Here is an 18,025-nt window from a genome sequence, read left to right as displayed (position 1 = left end):
TAAATCAGAGAGAAATTGTGTGCAGAAAAACCTGGGCAATGCCCAAGCCATAGCAAATAAGCCAATGAAAGAAAAGTATCTGCACAGCATCATTTAGTTTTCATGACAATACATTGTGGGTCTTTAAATTCATTATCCTACATATATTCTAAATTTAGATTACATGGAAACTCAAGGAGCACAATACAAACATGTTTGTATAACCTCAAGAACCAGGATGGTTCTGGGAAGAACGTAACCCGTTCCAATTGATCTGTGTGCACTCAGGATCCAGTGCATCTGAGGACACAGAATCTGGACAAAGCTCTGAAACACAATCTCTCCACACTCTTCAACTCCTCATCTTAAGCACACAATTGTCTTTTCAATGACCTTGTGGTCTGTTTTACTACACTCACCAATTTTACTACTTATTCTACTGGTTGTTTCAGAGGAAAAAGTGGTTGTAAGGCTTCATCAGTCTTTAAACATTTAGGTTTTTTTTTTCTTCCGGTAGGACACACAGAAGTTCAGTTTGCTGGGTTTACTTTTGCTTCTGTTGTTGTCAACTCAGCATTTATTTCTTTTTATCTCAAATATTCACAACAACAGAGGCTAGTATCCAGCCTTGATGAGTAATAGTTGATCAAGTCAAATTGACATCCTGTGCCAAGGCCAGATGTAAAAAGAAGTAGACACACAAGAGTCCATCATTTATGAGCCTAATGCTACAGCGAGTATGATAGCAGGCAGGTAGTTTCAAGAAAAAAAGTATGTTGACCATTAGAGGAGATTCTCCTAACAATTTTAGTCGACAGTGGAAATTCACTGAGGCTTGATTATAGCAGGAGCGAGTGTTGGCTCAGCTGTGTGCTTTAAGAACCCATGATGTCAGAGCCTTATTTTCCTTGGAGGGACTCTCATCAGCTGCATTGTTCCAGGAAACCATGGTCTGTTCTCTGGGCAAAAAAAAAAAATCTTGCCCGAAATGCATACCCCCTGTTCTGTTTTTGCACCCTGAATGCAGCACGCTGATGTCTGGCACCCTAACCCACAGACATGAGGAGCATTGGTGCACCACATTTCCCTGGAACCGGACCTGTTTCCCCGTCTGCTGTGACAGTATTTACTTTTTCTTTCCTTTTCAGAAGATGAGTGTTGGTGATGAAAGGCAGTGTGTTAAAACAGGACGAGGAAATAATGTGTTGCCCCCGGAGGATTATAAAACAATGCTGCTACTGATGTCATGAGCCCTGGACTTTGAGGTCTCCTTACGCACAAAGACGTAGGCGGTGTGATTGAAATATAGCACCGACAACTGACAGGTGATGCAAGCAGCTGACAGAGCTGATGAACTACTCTGCAACCTCCTCAAGTTCAAGATTTAAACCAGGCATAAGGCAAGTTGAATCTGGACACAGTTATCCCTGCTTACAAACAGCACCAAATGCAAATCAGAAACAGTAGTCAAATAAAGTTTATTGGCGAACATAGAAGGTTTGACGAGCTGCGTTGTGGAAACAAAGATTTAGTAAATAATGTTCATGGATACCCACCAAGTCACATCTGGTCCTCATAAGATTATTGGACTCTTGGCTTTTTCTGCTGACGTTTTTTGTTAGAAAATTATGGTAATGATTTCTTAGAAATTCACAGCAGGGAAAAATCGCAGTCTGTAGATAAAGACCTTTACCGCATCTCAGAGTTCATTGAATCCTCTCAGTTCAGGTGCCAAAAAAAAGGTGATAGGTGGCATTGAGTTGTAGGGTGCCTATAGTGCCCATAGCAGCATATTCACACTGAATATCAGTGGAATTATGGGAAAAGGGAGGTACAGATTATCAGCAAGAGAGGAAGAGCGAGAAAGGTTACAACAACAGAGAACGAAGCTCACAAGTTCAGTTGTGCTTCTGCTGGAACGGCAGAGCCCCTGTGGACAAGTTCAGTCCTTCAGTTGAAGTCCTCGCCCTCCAACAATAATACTTACAAAATAAAGGCTGACCGCTCCAAGTAAAATCACTTCAGCTGAGTTCAATAGCTATTATTCATGTCCCGGTTCTCCATCCCCTACCCTGAGGCTCCTGTGATGTTAATAAGGTAAGCTGTCTGAGCCGAGAAGAAGCCTGCGAGGAGCTATGTCAACATGAAGGCCTCCACCCTTTAATATCATTTGATGAACGCCACCTTAGTGTGGGTGCTTGTCCATCAAATGCCCCTAAGGGTTGATTGCAGAGCTGTGGTGTATCAAGTTCTTCATTTTGGGAAATACATTTATTTTTCTTTTTGTTAAGAGTAAGATGAAAGGCGTGATACTGCTTTCTATGAAATACACATGGGGTTACATCCATCGACCTGCTAGCTTAGCATTACATAAGAACTGGTAATTCACAAAAACATTACGTTAGCATGTCCTTCTTTGAAAGTTACAATTCCAGCCAACAAAATCCTCTAGAGCTCAGGGATTAAGATGAGAAGCTTGATATCACTCATATCTGTACAAATAAATACGTGTTCCATGTTAGCTTAGCATTGCACAACAACTGATCATTCATGGCAAAACAGCTTACTTTGTCTCTCTTAGGAAGCTAGGCAGCCAGCTAACATGCATTTCAAAAGCCTAATAATTAGGACATTCTGAAATATGTAACATAAACAGAAGTTTGCATTAAAGATCCTGTTAGCTTAGCATTGCATAAAAAAATGGAAACATCTAACATTAGCATGTCTTAGAAAGTTAGGAATCCAGCCTTCAAGCATCTCTAAAGCTCACATATTAACACATTTTATTTTATAGTTACTCAATGTTTATAAGCTAACATGTTGTTGAGGTTGCTTTGCAAGATTATGTCAGCATGCTAACTTTGGCTTACTATCGCTACTAATGCGATCAATCTGAAGTGATGTGTTTCACAGCTTTTCCCACAAACTGGATTATAAAACCGATCTAGTTGAATCATTCATCCCAAAGGGAACATGAACATCAGCAATCATCTAAGGGCGTACTCATACTCGGCAAAGTTGTCCCCCTCCCCATTCCCCGAGTACCATTCAATGGAGCGACATTATCTATCCTTCTCTATTTCCACCGCCTACGTCTTGGGCAAATGATCTCTTGGTTAAGCTGTCCTAATTACAGCCAAGATGTGTTTGTTTCTCTCAGCCACACAATCAGGTAATGTTCAGAGATTTTCTTCAATTACTGATCATCTGTGTGTGATGCATCAAAGGGTTTTATTCAGCCACGTCAGGCCCCCGATGCCATTCAGAGAAAATGACTCTAAATGTGTATTTGTCCTGTCACCTGCTGGTTTCATTTCAGCAGGTGGATTTTAAAGGATACGATTCTAAATTAAGTCCTGCCCTTTAAACTCTTGTGAGCTCTCTTGCTGTCAGTCTTTATTCCCTTGTATCATGACATCTCTAAACAGGCTTAATGGAGTCACCATTTTCTTTATGAAGGAACAGGACATTTGCTTTGACCTTTCAACTTCTGGTGACCATTGCACCTTTTAGGTTAACACACATCTGCAGGGGATGTGAAGCTTTTTCACATTCAAAAATTCTGCCCTGTACACAAAAAGCCCTCTCACTGAATATATAAGACAGCTCAGATCTCAGACGCTATAGTTCGAAAGACGAGAGAAGATCGAACCAAAGATTGTCGCAGTAAACTTTGTAGACATCATGATCTCTCTTTACTCTTTCCTGTATACTCTGGTGCTGTTCTCTGAGTTGAGCAGCCTCTCCGTCACTGCGGCAATGCCCACAACTAAAGCAGAAGACATCATGACAGAGCAAGACGGCCTTGGCCTGTTACTGAGGGACGAGCCAATGACTGAGCGCGCTGTGGTTCCCCAAGTGTACAGACGAAGTGTGCTGGACAACAACGTGGAGGATGAAGATGAAAGTCCCAAAGTAATCTTCGTCTCAGTAAGTAAAACATTGCAATTATGAGATAAGTAGATTTGATGCTACCTATTCGAAAATAAGATCGTAAAATCATATATATATATATATATATATATATATATATATATATATATATATATATATATATATATATATTAAAGCAGTCATTACATTTGTTAAACATTTTTTACTTTGTTAAAATGGTTGTGAAATCTCACTGTTCCCAAGAAGGAATCATTTTGTGTTTTCCAAAAAATACTCCATGTTCTAAGTTAATGCTTAGTTTTTGTATACCAGGTCCTACTAATCCAAAGGGAAAGAGTGAATCAGGGAAAATGTAAAAATCAAAAAAGTTATCTAACAAAAGGAATAATGAGTATATATCAATCGTTTTGACAGATGTTATAAACCATTAATAACAAAAACACTCGGGTTGCCAGGTTGGGAAAGGTCTTTAGCTCATAAGGTTTACTTTTAACTACCTGGAAACATACTTTATTTTTTAAGGTGAAAGAACTGAAAAGTGTTCAGAAGCATTGTGTCTTTCCAAGAACAATGTACACCGTGAAATGATATTATACAAAAAAAAAATTGAAAAATCTGTTTCCACTTGACGCACTTTCTACCAAAGAAACAGTCCCTATGAAGACTGTTGGCAGAAAGTCTTGGTTCTACTTGAGTATCATGGACACTTGTCTGTTTATGGAGAAGTTTTTGTACGAATGAGTTTACCAAATCTTAAAATGTGGTGTCAGCTAAACAAAAAAAAAACCTCACAAAAAAAAACAAAGAAACCAGCTATTTGTATTATTTTTATCCCATATAAATGTTTTTGGCTGGACTCCTTTTGCAGCTTTTTTACTTCGCCAATGACGGTCATGCATCATAACTATTTATTGTGAGATTTCTCTCTATAAACAGTTTAGCAGCTAACCATAGTTGAACAACAACAGAGAGCACATTATGTCAATTCTTTTATTGAACATTTGACCCCTTTCAATCGGCCACCACCCTTATGTCCACTGTTAAGTCAACATTATACTCACATCTATGAAAATCTTTAACAGCAGCGCTGGAAAAACCGGGAAATACTATTAGCTTGAAAAGGTCAAATGATCACGATCCCATAAAATTTTATTGGAATCACAGTGGGAAGAATGATGATATTTCTGGGTTCCCTCAAACGTTTGGCTGCGATGTGTAAAGACTTTATCTGGAGACTGCGCCCCCAGTGTGCTGTGAACATGGCGGTTATCTCTGCGGTATAATGGGGAACAGGCAGCCATGATGGAGAGAACCAAGCCATCTGGAAAAAAAAATGGGCCACTGTGATGTAGTAAAAAGGAGGAAGCACATTTGTTCCATTTGGGGTTCCCGTGGCTTGGATACGCTGGTAAATAAAGATCGAACACCTGTGTTACAGAACAAGTTATTCTTTGCAAACGGTTACTGAACCAATATCAAACCCCGCAGCGCGGAAATAAATGGAGCCACATGTAATCACTGAGCAATATGTGTTGCAGGACATGATGCTGAAAGGACACAGTGTTCGTGGGCTGAATCCATTCTTTACTCAGAGCTTCCCTCGGCTCGCAGACCAAAGCTTGAGCTACAACCCTGCTGAGCAAATTTCAAAAATCGGTCGGAGAGACACCAAACTTGACAGTAAGTCAAGACAAACTCATATTTCTGTATTCATTCAAAGCCTTCAAGATTTTATTAAGTATCAATAAACTTTAAATGTAAAGGACTATTTAAAATATCTTGATATTTCTTCCGACTGATGTAAGTCTTCTTCTTCCCTTCTTTCAGTGCTGCGGTGCATGATAGGCAGAGTGTACCGACCCTGCTGGGAGGCATAATTGGATCACCTAACCTCCAGCTGCCACCTTCCCCCATTAATGTCCTGGGAGTAAAATATTCCTCATTGTGTGAAAAGACCGAATTGTATTTATAAATTGAGCAGGTACAAAAAAAAATAAAACAAAATAAAAGTTTATTGAAAAGGAAACATTTGCATCATATTTACAGATTTCATGGTTCAATATAAACTATACAACAGGATGATTCAAACACTTTACACAAGAAGGTAAGGTTCGCCTTGGTGGAAGAAGGATTACTGGTTTTAATTTGACGCCTAATGATTTGCATTTTACAAAAAAAAAACCCTACTCAACAGGAGAAGATGTTGCAGTTTGTGTGTAATCAATTAAATCTGTTAATTTAACAACAGAAAATGACTCAGCGAAATTTATGCTAACAGAGTCTCATTGTACCTCTTTTCAAAGAAATTAATTTAATGAATGAATCAACTCAATAACTTAATATCATTCAATTGTAAGACGCACAAATTCAGCCTCTTTCAAACGGACAAATGAGACTATTCGGGACACTGTGAAAGCTAAATGTAAAACAACAACATCCAGGGTATTAGCATAGTTTAGCAAAAACACTGGAAACCAGGGAGCAAGCTAGGAGCAGCTCAGTCTGAATGTTTACTAACAAAATCTAACCAGACTACCAAAAGTTTACCAACAAATTGTATATTAATTAACTTGTAAAAATGAACTCCATAGCGCTACAGCTAGCAGCGTTAGCTTAGTTTTAGCTTAAAAACATGAAAAATCAGCTTGCCTAGCTCTGACTGAATGTTATGAAATACACATGCCAAATATTTAAATAGGTTCAAGGTTTTATCTTACCAGCTGTTTACACCTGTTTCTAGTCCTTCACTATAATACGTGAGCTAGCTAGCTAGCTAGCTCTAGCTTACTTTTAAGTTAAACCCATGTTAGCTCTAGCTAACATGGGTTTAATGTAAAGAGTTGTTCGCAGTTTTGTCTTTCATCTACTGTAACGCTAATCGCATATTTCCTTGTCAAGCTGTTTTACTGAACTAATTTATCAGACAAAGAAAAAGTGATTTCTTTTGACAGCCCAATTAGGAAATTCACATGTGACACCAGTTTAAAAACATACAAACGAACAACCTTCCTGTGCAATCGTTTGAGCGTCTTGTTACTGACAGTCTGTCCACAGCAAAAGCAGGAAACCAGAATGAATAATCATCAAACTCTGAAGAAGCTGGTTAGTTTCCCCTGCCCTGCTATTAGCTTTTTCTTACTCAATGTCTTGCCCACATTCTTGCTGGGTACTTTCACTGAGACACTAGTTGGCTGTTTTTTCTGTGGAGGTTCATTTTCTGATCCCCCCTGCTGGTCAGAATCCACCTGCTTCCTCTTGTTCCCCTTGTTTTGCATCTGAGCGCCAGTTTTCTTTCTACTTCCTGCAAGTCTGTGTTGGGCATTTCCACTTCTTGGCCCAAGCGCGACTCCCCGCTGTTCTATGCCCTGTTTCTTATTTTCAGAGGTAGAAGTAGGCTTGTCTGGAAAGATTGAAACAGAGCAGAAGCAAATGTGACAACCTGATTCAAAAAAAAGAAAAAAGAAAATGCTGTGACGAAATTGCTGACGTTAGCTGCTAGCTGAAGCAGGCTGTGTGTTTACTCTGTGAAGTTGAAATTTAACATCTGTCATGTAACCTGATGGAGCCCAGCCTGAATTCCCACGAAACAAAAGACAGAAAGGGGGGAAATGGGCAAAAAGTCTGTGCTTTTTTGGTTTTACAGATGTGGACGTGAGCAGGTTTATAGAAAGGGGGACTCATTTAATATAATGATATAAGCACCAGTCCCACGGCTGGGGCTGAGAAGAGGTCAAGGCTGGAGCTGAGACGTTGTGCCTGGGCCTCGGGCCAACTCTGTGGCGTCAGACGAAACAGAAATCTATCCCTTGTTTTGAGCTTTTTCCTGCATGCAGTGAAGCTTATTAAAAATCGGTACGATTTGTTGAAATAAAGGACGAACCTGTACCTGTTGTTGTCTCCTCATCCGCAGCTGGAGGGGTTTTGGGTTTGGGTGCTGCGTGCACACAGGATGGGACCTGGCTGGTGCTTGGGAACTCCAGCACGCGGTTCAGTGGCAGTTCTTCATCTTTGTATGTGCACGCAAACTGGGATCGAACAACTTTATCTTTGGCCTGAAATAAACAGACAAAAACAACAGCTTCATTCCGGCTGATGATCGAAATTGATACCAGAAATCAAATTGAAGCATTTTCAAAAATGTCTCCAAATGTCATCTTCATCTGTTGGAAGTTAACCTAGCGTGTATACGTTTTGACCTTTATGACTAATATGGGAGCTTTTTAACAGATTACAGACCACAGGAAGAATCCATTGTCATTGATAAAGAAAGGTGAATGATGAACTTGCCCCAGTTAAAACCACTTTAAACAAGAGAAGCGGATTTCTGTTTCAAAGACAGTAGAAAAGCAGCTCATTAAAAAGCGTTTGATTGGTTGGAACAATGTGAATGATACTGAAGGCTACAATCTTGGCTCCGGGGAAAACAGATCCACAGCTTTTTTTTTTATCCACCGTTTGATCTATGTCTGCTTGAGATTATCATGATCCAAGGATTTCACCCTTCGGGCCAGTGGGCCACAGTGGGGAGGAGAAATCTGAGGGAAATAATGCAGCGAGCAAAGCTGGGTGGGTCTGTGAAGCACAAAGGGATCAAAGCCTCTGTGCCTTTTCAAAAGAACTTCTTAAAAGAGCAGCTAAAACAACAGCAACCCTTCGAATCAAGGCACACTAAAAATGCATGCTGCCCTGGTTGCATGCTAATAAAACATATCTGGAGCAGCTCTGAAACAATGGGAGGGGATGGAAGAGTGAACACGGCTAAACTGTGCCTGACGGAGAACATCTAATCCAATTACAACAGGTGGGAGCCCGACGTGGCACCGTGCGGTCAGACGGCCCCTCATTCCTCTGAAGGAGGATGTCCCGAAATAACCTCAATGCACCGGCTGACATGACGCCGGAGACACCTGACCAAGACGATCCTGATAGTGGCTCCAAAAACAGGTGCAAACTATTTCTGCGGCGATGTGTTTTTGACGCATGTCCGTCCTCACACGCAGGTGATAGAAGTGAGAACGAGGAACAGGTGCATCATTAACTGCTATCAATATCCGAGACTGCAGAGAGTGCAGATACCGCCACATCAGGAGATCGAGTCAAGTGTTTTCTGTGTTTTGATCATTTGTGGCCCTGAGAAAGCGATTTGGAAATGTCCCAAACGCAGAAACTAAATCTGTCCATCTCGGTTGACGTCAGCGCACGATGAAACCGCCGGACGAATCTGGGATAAAGTCATCGAGCAGACAACAGGAAACAATAACCTTTCAAGTTCCCCTTTGCTAGTCGAATTACGCGACTGATATGGCATCTTCAAAGTGAAATTGATGCAGAAAGCTTCCGCTCGCCGAGTTCAGGAAGCGGTGAGCTGCCCAGGGACCATTACAGCGCACTCAAACAGGAAGGCAGCCAGAGTGTGGGGAGCTAAAATGACATCTGCTAGCTCAATCAAATAAAAGGAGCCATTTCACCAAAATGTGTTTAGCACACAGAGAGTTCACACAGCCGGGGGATAATTTATGTCAAAAGATCAGACCTACAGTACGTTCAAATCTAAAGCTGGACATTTTGGTTGACTCAGCAAGCGTGGAGATGAGGGGCTGGAGACGTACGAGGAAAGGGAAACGTACCCTCAGTGAAATGTATAAAGATATCAAGAATTCAACAGGATAATAAGAACGAACGCTTTAGCATGTAAGATACGTACATTTGAAGAAAATGCTCATGGTTTTTTTTTATTTATGGGGCTTGGAAACATGTTCATAATATTTATGTGTATGTACAGTACATGCATGTTTGTCTGGGTCGGTGCTGGTGTGGTCAACTGGCTGGTACTTCTCTGTGTGCCTTTGAATTGCCCCACAGGGACAAATAAAGTTTGTTTTTTTTTTAAATTGAATTGAAGAGCGCGGGATGTTCTGGTGTATTCAAACCCGGAGAGGGTGAGCACTGAGGAGTGGGATCCCCATCTGCATAAATCAGCGCAGCACCTGGAGGAATTTTTTCCAGTCCTGCCCCAGTCCCGCCCACCAAAGAAGAAGACACATCAATGAGTGCAAGTCGAGTCTGATGAAATCCCCCCCTTAGCTTCATTAAAATGCAAAAACCAAAGATCAAAAACTGTGAAGTAAGCATTACTCTAAAATAAAACGTGTATAATCCTGCTGAACAGATTCTCTGACACTGAACCTGGTAACATTCAGGTACAAAGAAAACATCCGGAAGGAAATGAGTCAGAGCCTTCTGTCGGATATGTTTACATTGTGCAGCGTAAGCAAATGGAGGCGAGCCCTGATAATACAACAGCACATCATCTGGATAGGTTAATGGTTTGAATCCCCCACGATATAGATATATATATATATATATATATATATAAGCTTCTTTATGTTGTTGGATTTACACAGCGCCCTCAAACCAACTGTAAGAACTAAAACGCAGCTGTACAAACGAGAACGGTGGAAGTCAGTTAAGATGTGCGCTTCAGCTAAGAAAACAAATCGTATAAAACCAGGGAGAAATTACAGGATGTAAAGACATTATTTTCAGTGTTTGCACATCTGATTCAATTTGAGCTAACTGATGGTTCGGGTGAAGGCGCTCGTGGATGAAGGGGCCCGCGATACCTTGGGTTTGAGCAGGTCTAGTCGGCTCTGGACTCGGTTTTTTAGAGGTTCTGGAGAACAACCAGCGGACACTTCAGGGGATCTGAGGGGCAACAAAAGAATGCAAGATGATGATCAGAGGTTAAAAAATGAGAAAGTTTAGAAATGTGACAAGGTCATGATGACAAAAAAAAAAACCCCAACACATTTTATTCTCTTTGTTGGCATCTCTGCCTCACATGAAAAGGAAAAAACGACAGAGTAGCAGCAGCATGTGAGATATCAGCCAGTCGATGTCATCCACCGCCGTCAAAACATCCAGAAGCTATTTTTCTCGTTATTATTTGTTTTTCAGATGTTTGACTGGAGAAATGTTTCCAGAGTGGTGTGGGAGGATTTTCCTCTAGTTGTGTTCAGAGGAGAGTTAGTGTCATGTTGTTGTCTTTTTTTTTTCTTTTTTCTTTTGGGGGGGCCGGTCCCCTCTCACTGAATTCTGCAGTAGTGGAAATAATCGTGCAGTAAACGCATAGACTGGGGACCGTTGGACACAGTCCTATCATAATGGGGGTCGCGTTGGGTATCATCCAAATTTTGCTTTACTCTTCTCAAACGTTTCCACATCACTCTCCAAACCTGCGTCGGCTTTTTTGAGAGAGTCACCAAATCCGTTAGGGTTCATCTCCCTGGGGTCGAGAAAGTCTGTACTAAAGCTCATCCCCAGTCATCCAGTATGTGTTCGGGTAAATTAATTTAGACTGAAGTGGTGGACTGAAGGTCTGCAGACATTTTAAAATCGAAGACTTAACCCAAATGGTACAAACTGGAAATACTATTTTACAGACTATTTATGCTGACCTGAACAGCGTGAGGACGCTGGTCCCTTCTGCGCCACTGAGGACGGGCTGATCCTCGGACAGCAGATCTGCTTTGTTCGGACACGGAGGCTTCAGAGCTTCTTCATCCAGCAGCGCCATCAGCACCTTCACCGTGTCCCGACCTCCGTACGCTGTGGCGTGATTGACCGCATAAGCTTTTGGCTGGAGAGGACCGCCAACACATCAATCATTAAGCTCACGAAACACACTTTTGGGGGAAGATGAGGTGACTGGATTGCACGGGTTATACATTACCCTGGCTGGGCTTATCCCCGTCCCGCTTCCATTAGCGCTCTGTTTGTGGATCAGGTGAAGCTGGCGGACCCTCTCCTTCAGCTCGGTTGTCGTCTCTTCTGCTGCAGTGAAGACTGGGTCTCCACTGCTGCGTCCCTTCACCAGCACAGACCTGATGGCCGTCACCAGCTTGGCTCCACACACACTGAGGAAAAACATCGACAATCATGAGAGCGGAAGAAAAAAAACTGTGTATGGTTTATATGGCTCTTCTTCTGCAGAACACACACAGATTTTTCCTCCGGACTGAATTACAAGCATCAGAAAGTTCAGCCAGAATTTGCCAACATGAATAACTCTGAAAACCCAGAAAAGCCTTCAAAAGTCTTCAGAAGATATACAGCACTTTCACTTTCAATTTATTGGTTACTGACTTTAAGAACTCGGAGCAATTTTTGCAGTGTTTAACTCCAAGTTGAATTTTTTTTTCCTCCGCATCTCAGCCTTGCCAATGTTAACAGTTACATAGCAGAAAGTACCATCTAAATCCCTGTTTAATGCATGCTGGGCACTGCCAGAGCTCCCACCAATGTACTGTGAAAGAGAGAGACTCCAGGATTTTCCTCTTCTTACACGATCATCCAGTCCAAAAACTACAGTAACATATCTCATCTGTTGGGTTCTAACAGTCAAGGGCATCATGTTGTGTTTCATGAAGAAGAGAGAAATCTAAACTCCTTTTTTAGACACATTGATATAATCCCTTATTGGAAAAATATCGACTTTCTCAAAATGAGATGTCTGGAGTTTCTTTTCAGGGCCAAAAACTGATGGAGTAGTCCCACTTTGAGTCTGCAGAGGGCGCTCAACGACTCGTTCTGTAAATCTCACGACAGTTCACTGAGGTGAGGTCAAGAATTTTCACGAGACGGCCTCAAGCCTCGACACAAGCTGCTAAAAGCTCTTACATAGCTCTCTCCTGGCAGCCCTGCAGCGTTCTGCACCCAGTGGGAGGCTTCCAGAGAGATGACCAATCGGAAGAAAGTGGGCACGTGGGCCTTAAAGAGACAGTAGCTGAAACGAACCATTTCAGGCAGAGGCTGAAAATTAAATTTTTTCATTGAAGCCAGAATAAATAAGGAGGTTTTTTGAGTTGCAAATCATGCAAAGTTACTCTGTAGGTTTGACAGAATAAATGAGGATCTTTAGGCTGCAGGCCTTTCTGATACTGGTTGTGTAATAACTCATGTGTGCTCTAAAGCATGCTGTAAAAAAGATCCCGAGCAAGGTAGAGAGGCAGAAGTCCAACTCTGACCCAGCTCTGATGTGAACGAGCCGGGCTCAGTAACAGAATCATTTGGGAAAACAGATGTTCAGTGAACAAAGGCCCTGAACTCTCCACAGAAGGTGTTTGTATGAGGAAACACAGTACTCCACTGAGAGCGTAACGGCACTGTCTGTTGAAAGACACATGTTGGCCGGGTTCATCCGAGTCTCTTCAGACCTGAAGCGCTCTCATGAAGTCTTCATGAACCGAGAACCCCTCAGTAAAAGCAGCGAGGGGGTCGAGTCCACCGCTACACAGATGTGACGATGTATGGATACGGCTCGACTGAGGGAAGCTAACGTCGCTTCATAAGCTCGTTCTTAACAGTTTTACCCCAAAGCTCAACCCCGAACATGAAGGAACGCAACGCTTAAATCATTTCTGATAGCCTCTTGTGTTGTGGTGCCAGGCGCTTTGACAAAAATGATCTGTAATGATTCAAGGAATGATCTGAGGTTTGACGATAATTCATCAAAGTAAGAGCTCCAACGCGTCCTTCAACAAAGAGAGAGCTTTGATCTAGCAAAGATGAACATGCTTAAGCAATCCAAATGTTATCATGAGCAGCTGATGCGGGAGTCATTAGAGGGATTTAAAGGATATGATAAGGTCCTGCAGGGGGACAGGTGGATTTATGATCACAGTTGTGATTTAAGTGCACAGGTGCCTGCCAGGCCTGTAAATATTCCCACAAGAAACAGGAAACAGTAGCAGAAATAAGTCCAGCTTCATATTTAGAATTAAAATGTCGACACAGGAGAGCAAAATCGAGTCGGTTCAGAAGTTGAATTTCGGAAAGAAGTGAAGCAATTTCCAAAAAAAAAAAAAAAAAAAAAAAGACTCAGCCATAAATCACTGCATTGACTGTGACCTCAGGCGCTGCCAGATAGAAACACACGCACAACCTTTCTTGGAATCTGTGAATTCCCCTAATCAGCTCCGGAGGATTTCTCTGAATCCAAATAGGTTTGTTAGTATTAGACGTCAGAAGAGTAAACAGAGGAGTTTTTAAGAGGTGCTTGAAGCTGCTTGTTTCCATCAGCTTCTGCAAACAAGTGACATAGAAATGTGTTGACGAGGATAAACAGCTGCAACGAATAAGATGTCTTTAAATAAAAATGAAGGCGCGGACCGAGCATTTACGGCAGCTTTAGTCCTGCAGGCGGGCGGCCCGGGTTCAAATCCCGACCAGTTGCACCTTTTCCTGACCGCTCTCTCTCTCTGTCCTATCTCTAAAAATAAAGGTGGAAAAAGTCCAAAAATAAATCCTTAAAACGGCATCATGAGAGCAAAAAAATAAATAAATGGTGGATTGACATGTTCCCAACATTGATGCTGATTCTGCCACAAGGATGAAGGCGTGAGGAGGCGCAGATGAAGCAGTCATGTGTACCTTGGGTCAGGAATCTCCCCCAGTATTTCTTCCAGGTTGTCTATAAACTGGACAAAGTCCGACAGGCCTTTGACATGTTTCCTCAGCGGGTCGGACTCAGCTGGAGCGTAGCCCTTCCCTCCGAGCTGGATGGCCCTCACAAAAGATGTCACAGCCTGTGGAAAAAAAAAAAAACACCAAATCGGACCGGAGAGAAAGTTACAGCAGAGAGGATTTATGACGCTTTCAGCTCGAACTTTTGTTTTTCTAGTGACGTCAAAGGGTGTATACATCACTGCTAAAGTCTACAAGCGCATGCTGAGTCGTGGGTCTCTTACCAAGAAGAGAGAAGTGTTGCTGTTCAGTGCGGCGTGCTTTACGTCCGTAAACGCCTGACGTCCAAGAGCACGGTCGGGGACGTCGAGGGTAAGCGCCGAGGCCATGTCGTTCTTGGAGTTCACCAGCAGACTCAGATAGGAGCAGAAAACCCTTCTCACTGCCATCTTGACCTGGTGATATTAAACGGCACAAACACTTCATCACTTAAATCCCCCCAAAAAACATTGATTTCATTTGAAGCTGCAAATCTTGACCAATAACAGCAGCACCTGGCTCCGTCGAAGGGAAACAACCTGCAAACAGACATCTCTGAAACTATCCAAATGATTTTCTATCACCGTTTGTGTTTGATATATAACAACCGAGCTATTAAAAATAGCAAGTTACCGCACAAGAAACAGCCTGTTTATGGCCAGTCAAAGCATTTTTCATAGATTTAGAAACTTTTAAATGGCATCTTTAAACCGAGCGAAGCTTGCAGTTCCAGTCCGTCTCTGCTCTTTGTGTGAAGGTCGACTACAAACATGGCTGCTGCATCAATTAATTCACCCAATTCTCCTCTAAAAAGTCAATCAGTGGACAACCTAAATGTTCGAACTGATCTTCTAGTTAAACTTCTGTCTTGAGTCCATTCAGGTTGTGTTTATGAACATACCTAAGGGGGCAACACTTTTTTTTTTTTTTACACACTCGACCACTAAAAACAGCAGCTGACAGCTCATATTAAACTCCAAAAAAAACTGACATCACTGTAGTTCGTGGAGCAGCAGCAAGCCTCAACTTAAAATAACTCATAAATTCACAAGTGACAGGGAAGAGAGAGCGAGAGGGGGGAAAAGAGAGTCTGTTACAGAAGCTCTTCTCCAGCCCCACATTATGTTGTGTTTTAAACATGTGCCCGGTAATTGAAGTCACATTGTGCTCTTAAATCTGGACGATATGATATAGAGGTCCTGTCAATAAGAGCAGGATGGAGTCCAGACAGAAATTAAGTAAGTGAAAGCTGGGAAAGCAAAAGTGTGGATTATTGCCAGAGGGAGAGAAGGATTTCGTTTTTCTGTAAAAATTATACGTGTGAGGGGAGAGGGCAAAGTGGAGAGAGGGGTTTCTTGTTGTTTATGATAGAATAGTACCTTTTATTAGAGCATAAAAAATGGGTTTGGTTTACCTGCGAGCTGCAGCGCCTGCTTTGGCTACTTGATGGTGTTGACGGGACTGACGAGTCTGGCAACTCTGAGACCTCCATGTTGCCAGATAAGAATTCAAACATCTGGATCTTTTGGTAGGAGAATAAAAACAAACGTATTTAGGGGGATAAATCAATTGATCTATGATGCAGTAGCCAATCTGATCATCCACAATCGGTATCAATGTGCTCACCGGGCTCAGAGGCTCATCTGGATCCGAGTCCGCCAGCCTCAACTGTTTGTACATGGAGAAGATATCAACCAGGTCCAGCGTGTTGGAGCGTTTCAGGAAGGACTCGTAAGCCTCGCGGATGAGATCATAGTTCTCCAAGCGTGCAAAGTCGGGGGGTGGCAGGTGAAGTTTGTCTAACAGTAAGTGTTTCCAGGCCATCAGGACATCGCTCAGAGCCACTTTGAACTCTCCGCCGTGCTGTCACAGGAAGAGGAGAGAGAGAGAAAACGGCGAAAGCAGCAGACGTAATTACCGACAGGCTGGAACCAATCAGTCCAACAAAGACCAAAAGTCCAAAAATGAACCATGAGCGGTCTCAGCCGGAAATCTGTGGTAATGTCATCAGTTATAGACGTGATGACAGTCAGGATCAAGATCGGTTCAATTGAATAAGGCCATTATGATTATGTGAATTGGGTGCTTACAACATTTATTTTGGGCTGCTCTGGGACTCATAGTGAGAACACAGAATAGTATATAAAATTTGGTAACTTTTTGTTTTTTTTTAATTCCCCAGAGCTGATTGAAAATGATCAATACGACTGGCTGTAAAATGATCAGCAGACTGGAGAGGCCTTGTACAGTTTAATTAAGGTACGACAAATATCAAAACAGCTCCATGTGGTCGCCCTGACTCCTGTGATACAATGGTTTCAAACCAGTCAAGATTTAATCTGAAAAAAGGGTACCAGTGATGGAGTCGTGATGATGATTGGCTACAGAAGAAGTTGCGATAACTGAAGAAGACAGCGTGATGAGAGAGAGAGAGAGAAAGAAAGATTGCATTGACAAATACATTGATCCTGCATGATGATGGTTTAGGGGGAATTTTTCATTCTTGAGTTAATAACATTTTGTAAATTATAATTTAAGATTTGTCTTTTGATATATCAACAGCTGTATCACGGTCGTATGGTTGTCCCACCCCTGCAGTTTAATAATGGATCGACGTCCAGGAGGCCAACACAATTCTCAGCTGTACTGTAACAGCACAATAAAGGATTGGATTGAGAATAATAAAGTTAAAATGTTTGACATTATGCACCTTTCCAGTTTGGTATTCTTGGACAGACATATTATAATATATATAGTTGTTCGTGTTGTCATGTGTATAAGTGTTTTTAACCATAAATGATTCCTTTATGGATGAGATAAGAGTTTTTTGCACATCTAAAAGAGGCTGTTTTCAGAACAGGATTGAGTTGTTACCTGCTTTTTCACCTCAGCCACAGCGAGCTGCAGCACCATCTGCATGCTGTTGGCTCCATGAATGGTGGTCCTCTCAGAGTCTAAAACCCTGTGGCACTCTCTCCTGAACACTTTAACCATTACCTTCATATGCTCATCTAAAGCCTCCATGTTTTCCTGAAACAGAAAGACAGAAAGGTAGTTTACTCCCTGAGAACTTTGAAAAAACACTTTTTGCATTCATGAATGAACCAGGTTTATCAGAAATATACATTTAATCAAAAGTTATCTCACATTAAATTTAATTTTAAGGGAAAAACACAAGGTCCATTGGCCTTACAGACAAAATGGTAACTTACAATTAATGCCAACAAATGAGTCAGAATGTGTTTTTTTTGTTAAGTCCCGCAACACGCACAAAGATAACTCCAGTCTTGATCTAATGTTAAATAAAAAAACAGTGATATTTAACAGTTATTTGTGCTAACCTGTAATATTGCAGTTGTTCGCCTCTGAGACACAATCACCCACGACGAGAAGCAGCTGTTTTGAAATTTTAAATCACTTCTGACGTTTGTCGCTCTCGACCAATCAGCTTGAAGCAAACAACATCGGGAGAGGACAAATAATAAGGAATTATTCCCCCTGCGATTTTAAACGACTTTTTCGAGTCAGACTATCACACATTTGCAACTAGACACAACGTTAACTGACTAACTTGAAAATTGCCGATATGTTTCACATATGAAATTGATGTTTGAAAATAAGTTACGTGAAACACCCCTTCGCAGTTTGC

The 18,025-nt window shown here is 41.8% G+C and overlaps 2 protein-coding genes across 4 annotated transcripts; one reads left to right on the top strand and one right to left on the bottom strand.

Moving 5' to 3' along the window:
• Window positions 1-3,591: 3,591 nt before the first annotated feature.
• pmch (pro-melanin-concentrating hormone) lies at window positions 3,592-6,870 on the top strand. The gene is made up of 3 exons (XM_079335624.1): window positions 3,592-3,909; window positions 5,412-5,553; window positions 5,701-6,870. The coding sequence occupies exons 1-3, from the start codon at window positions 3,664-3,666 to the stop codon at window positions 5,748-5,750; spliced, it is 438 nt and encodes a 145-aa protein (XP_079191750.1). The 5' UTR covers window positions 3,592-3,663; the 3' UTR covers window positions 5,751-6,870.
• Window positions 6,871-6,916: 46 nt separating this feature from the next.
• On the bottom strand, window positions 6,917-17,818 carry parpbp (PARP1 binding protein). 3 transcript variants are annotated; one of them, XM_079335609.1, is made up of 11 exons: window positions 17,718-17,818; window positions 17,251-17,406; window positions 16,003-16,239; window positions 15,791-15,898; window positions 14,622-14,792; window positions 14,305-14,459; window positions 11,606-11,789; window positions 11,331-11,512; window positions 10,497-10,578; window positions 7,754-7,925; window positions 6,917-7,273 (listed from the first exon to the last, which is right to left on the bottom strand). In XM_079335609.1, exons 2-11 carry the CDS (start codon window positions 17,398-17,400, stop codon window positions 6,957-6,959), a joined length of 1,758 nt encoding a protein of 585 aa, XP_079191735.1. In that variant the 5' UTR covers window positions 17,401-17,406; window positions 17,718-17,818; the 3' UTR covers window positions 6,917-6,956. The 3 variants fall into 3 exon arrangements, with proteins under 3 accessions (XP_079191735.1, XP_079191737.1, XP_079191736.1); XM_079335611.1 differs by having other exon boundaries at window positions 7,760-7,925; XM_079335610.1 differs by lacking the exon at window positions 17,718-17,818 and adding an exon at window positions 17,589-17,692.
• Between the last annotated feature and the right edge of the window lie 207 nt (window positions 17,819-18,025).

The sequence above is a fragment of the Symphodus melops genome (assembly GCF_947650265.1).
Source record: "Symphodus melops genome assembly, chromosome: 22".
Lineage (NCBI taxonomy): Eukaryota > Metazoa > Chordata > Actinopteri > Labriformes > Labridae > Symphodus > Symphodus melops.
The sequence above is the reverse complement of the archived record's forward strand: the minus strand, read 5'-3'. Positions and strand labels throughout refer to the sequence as shown.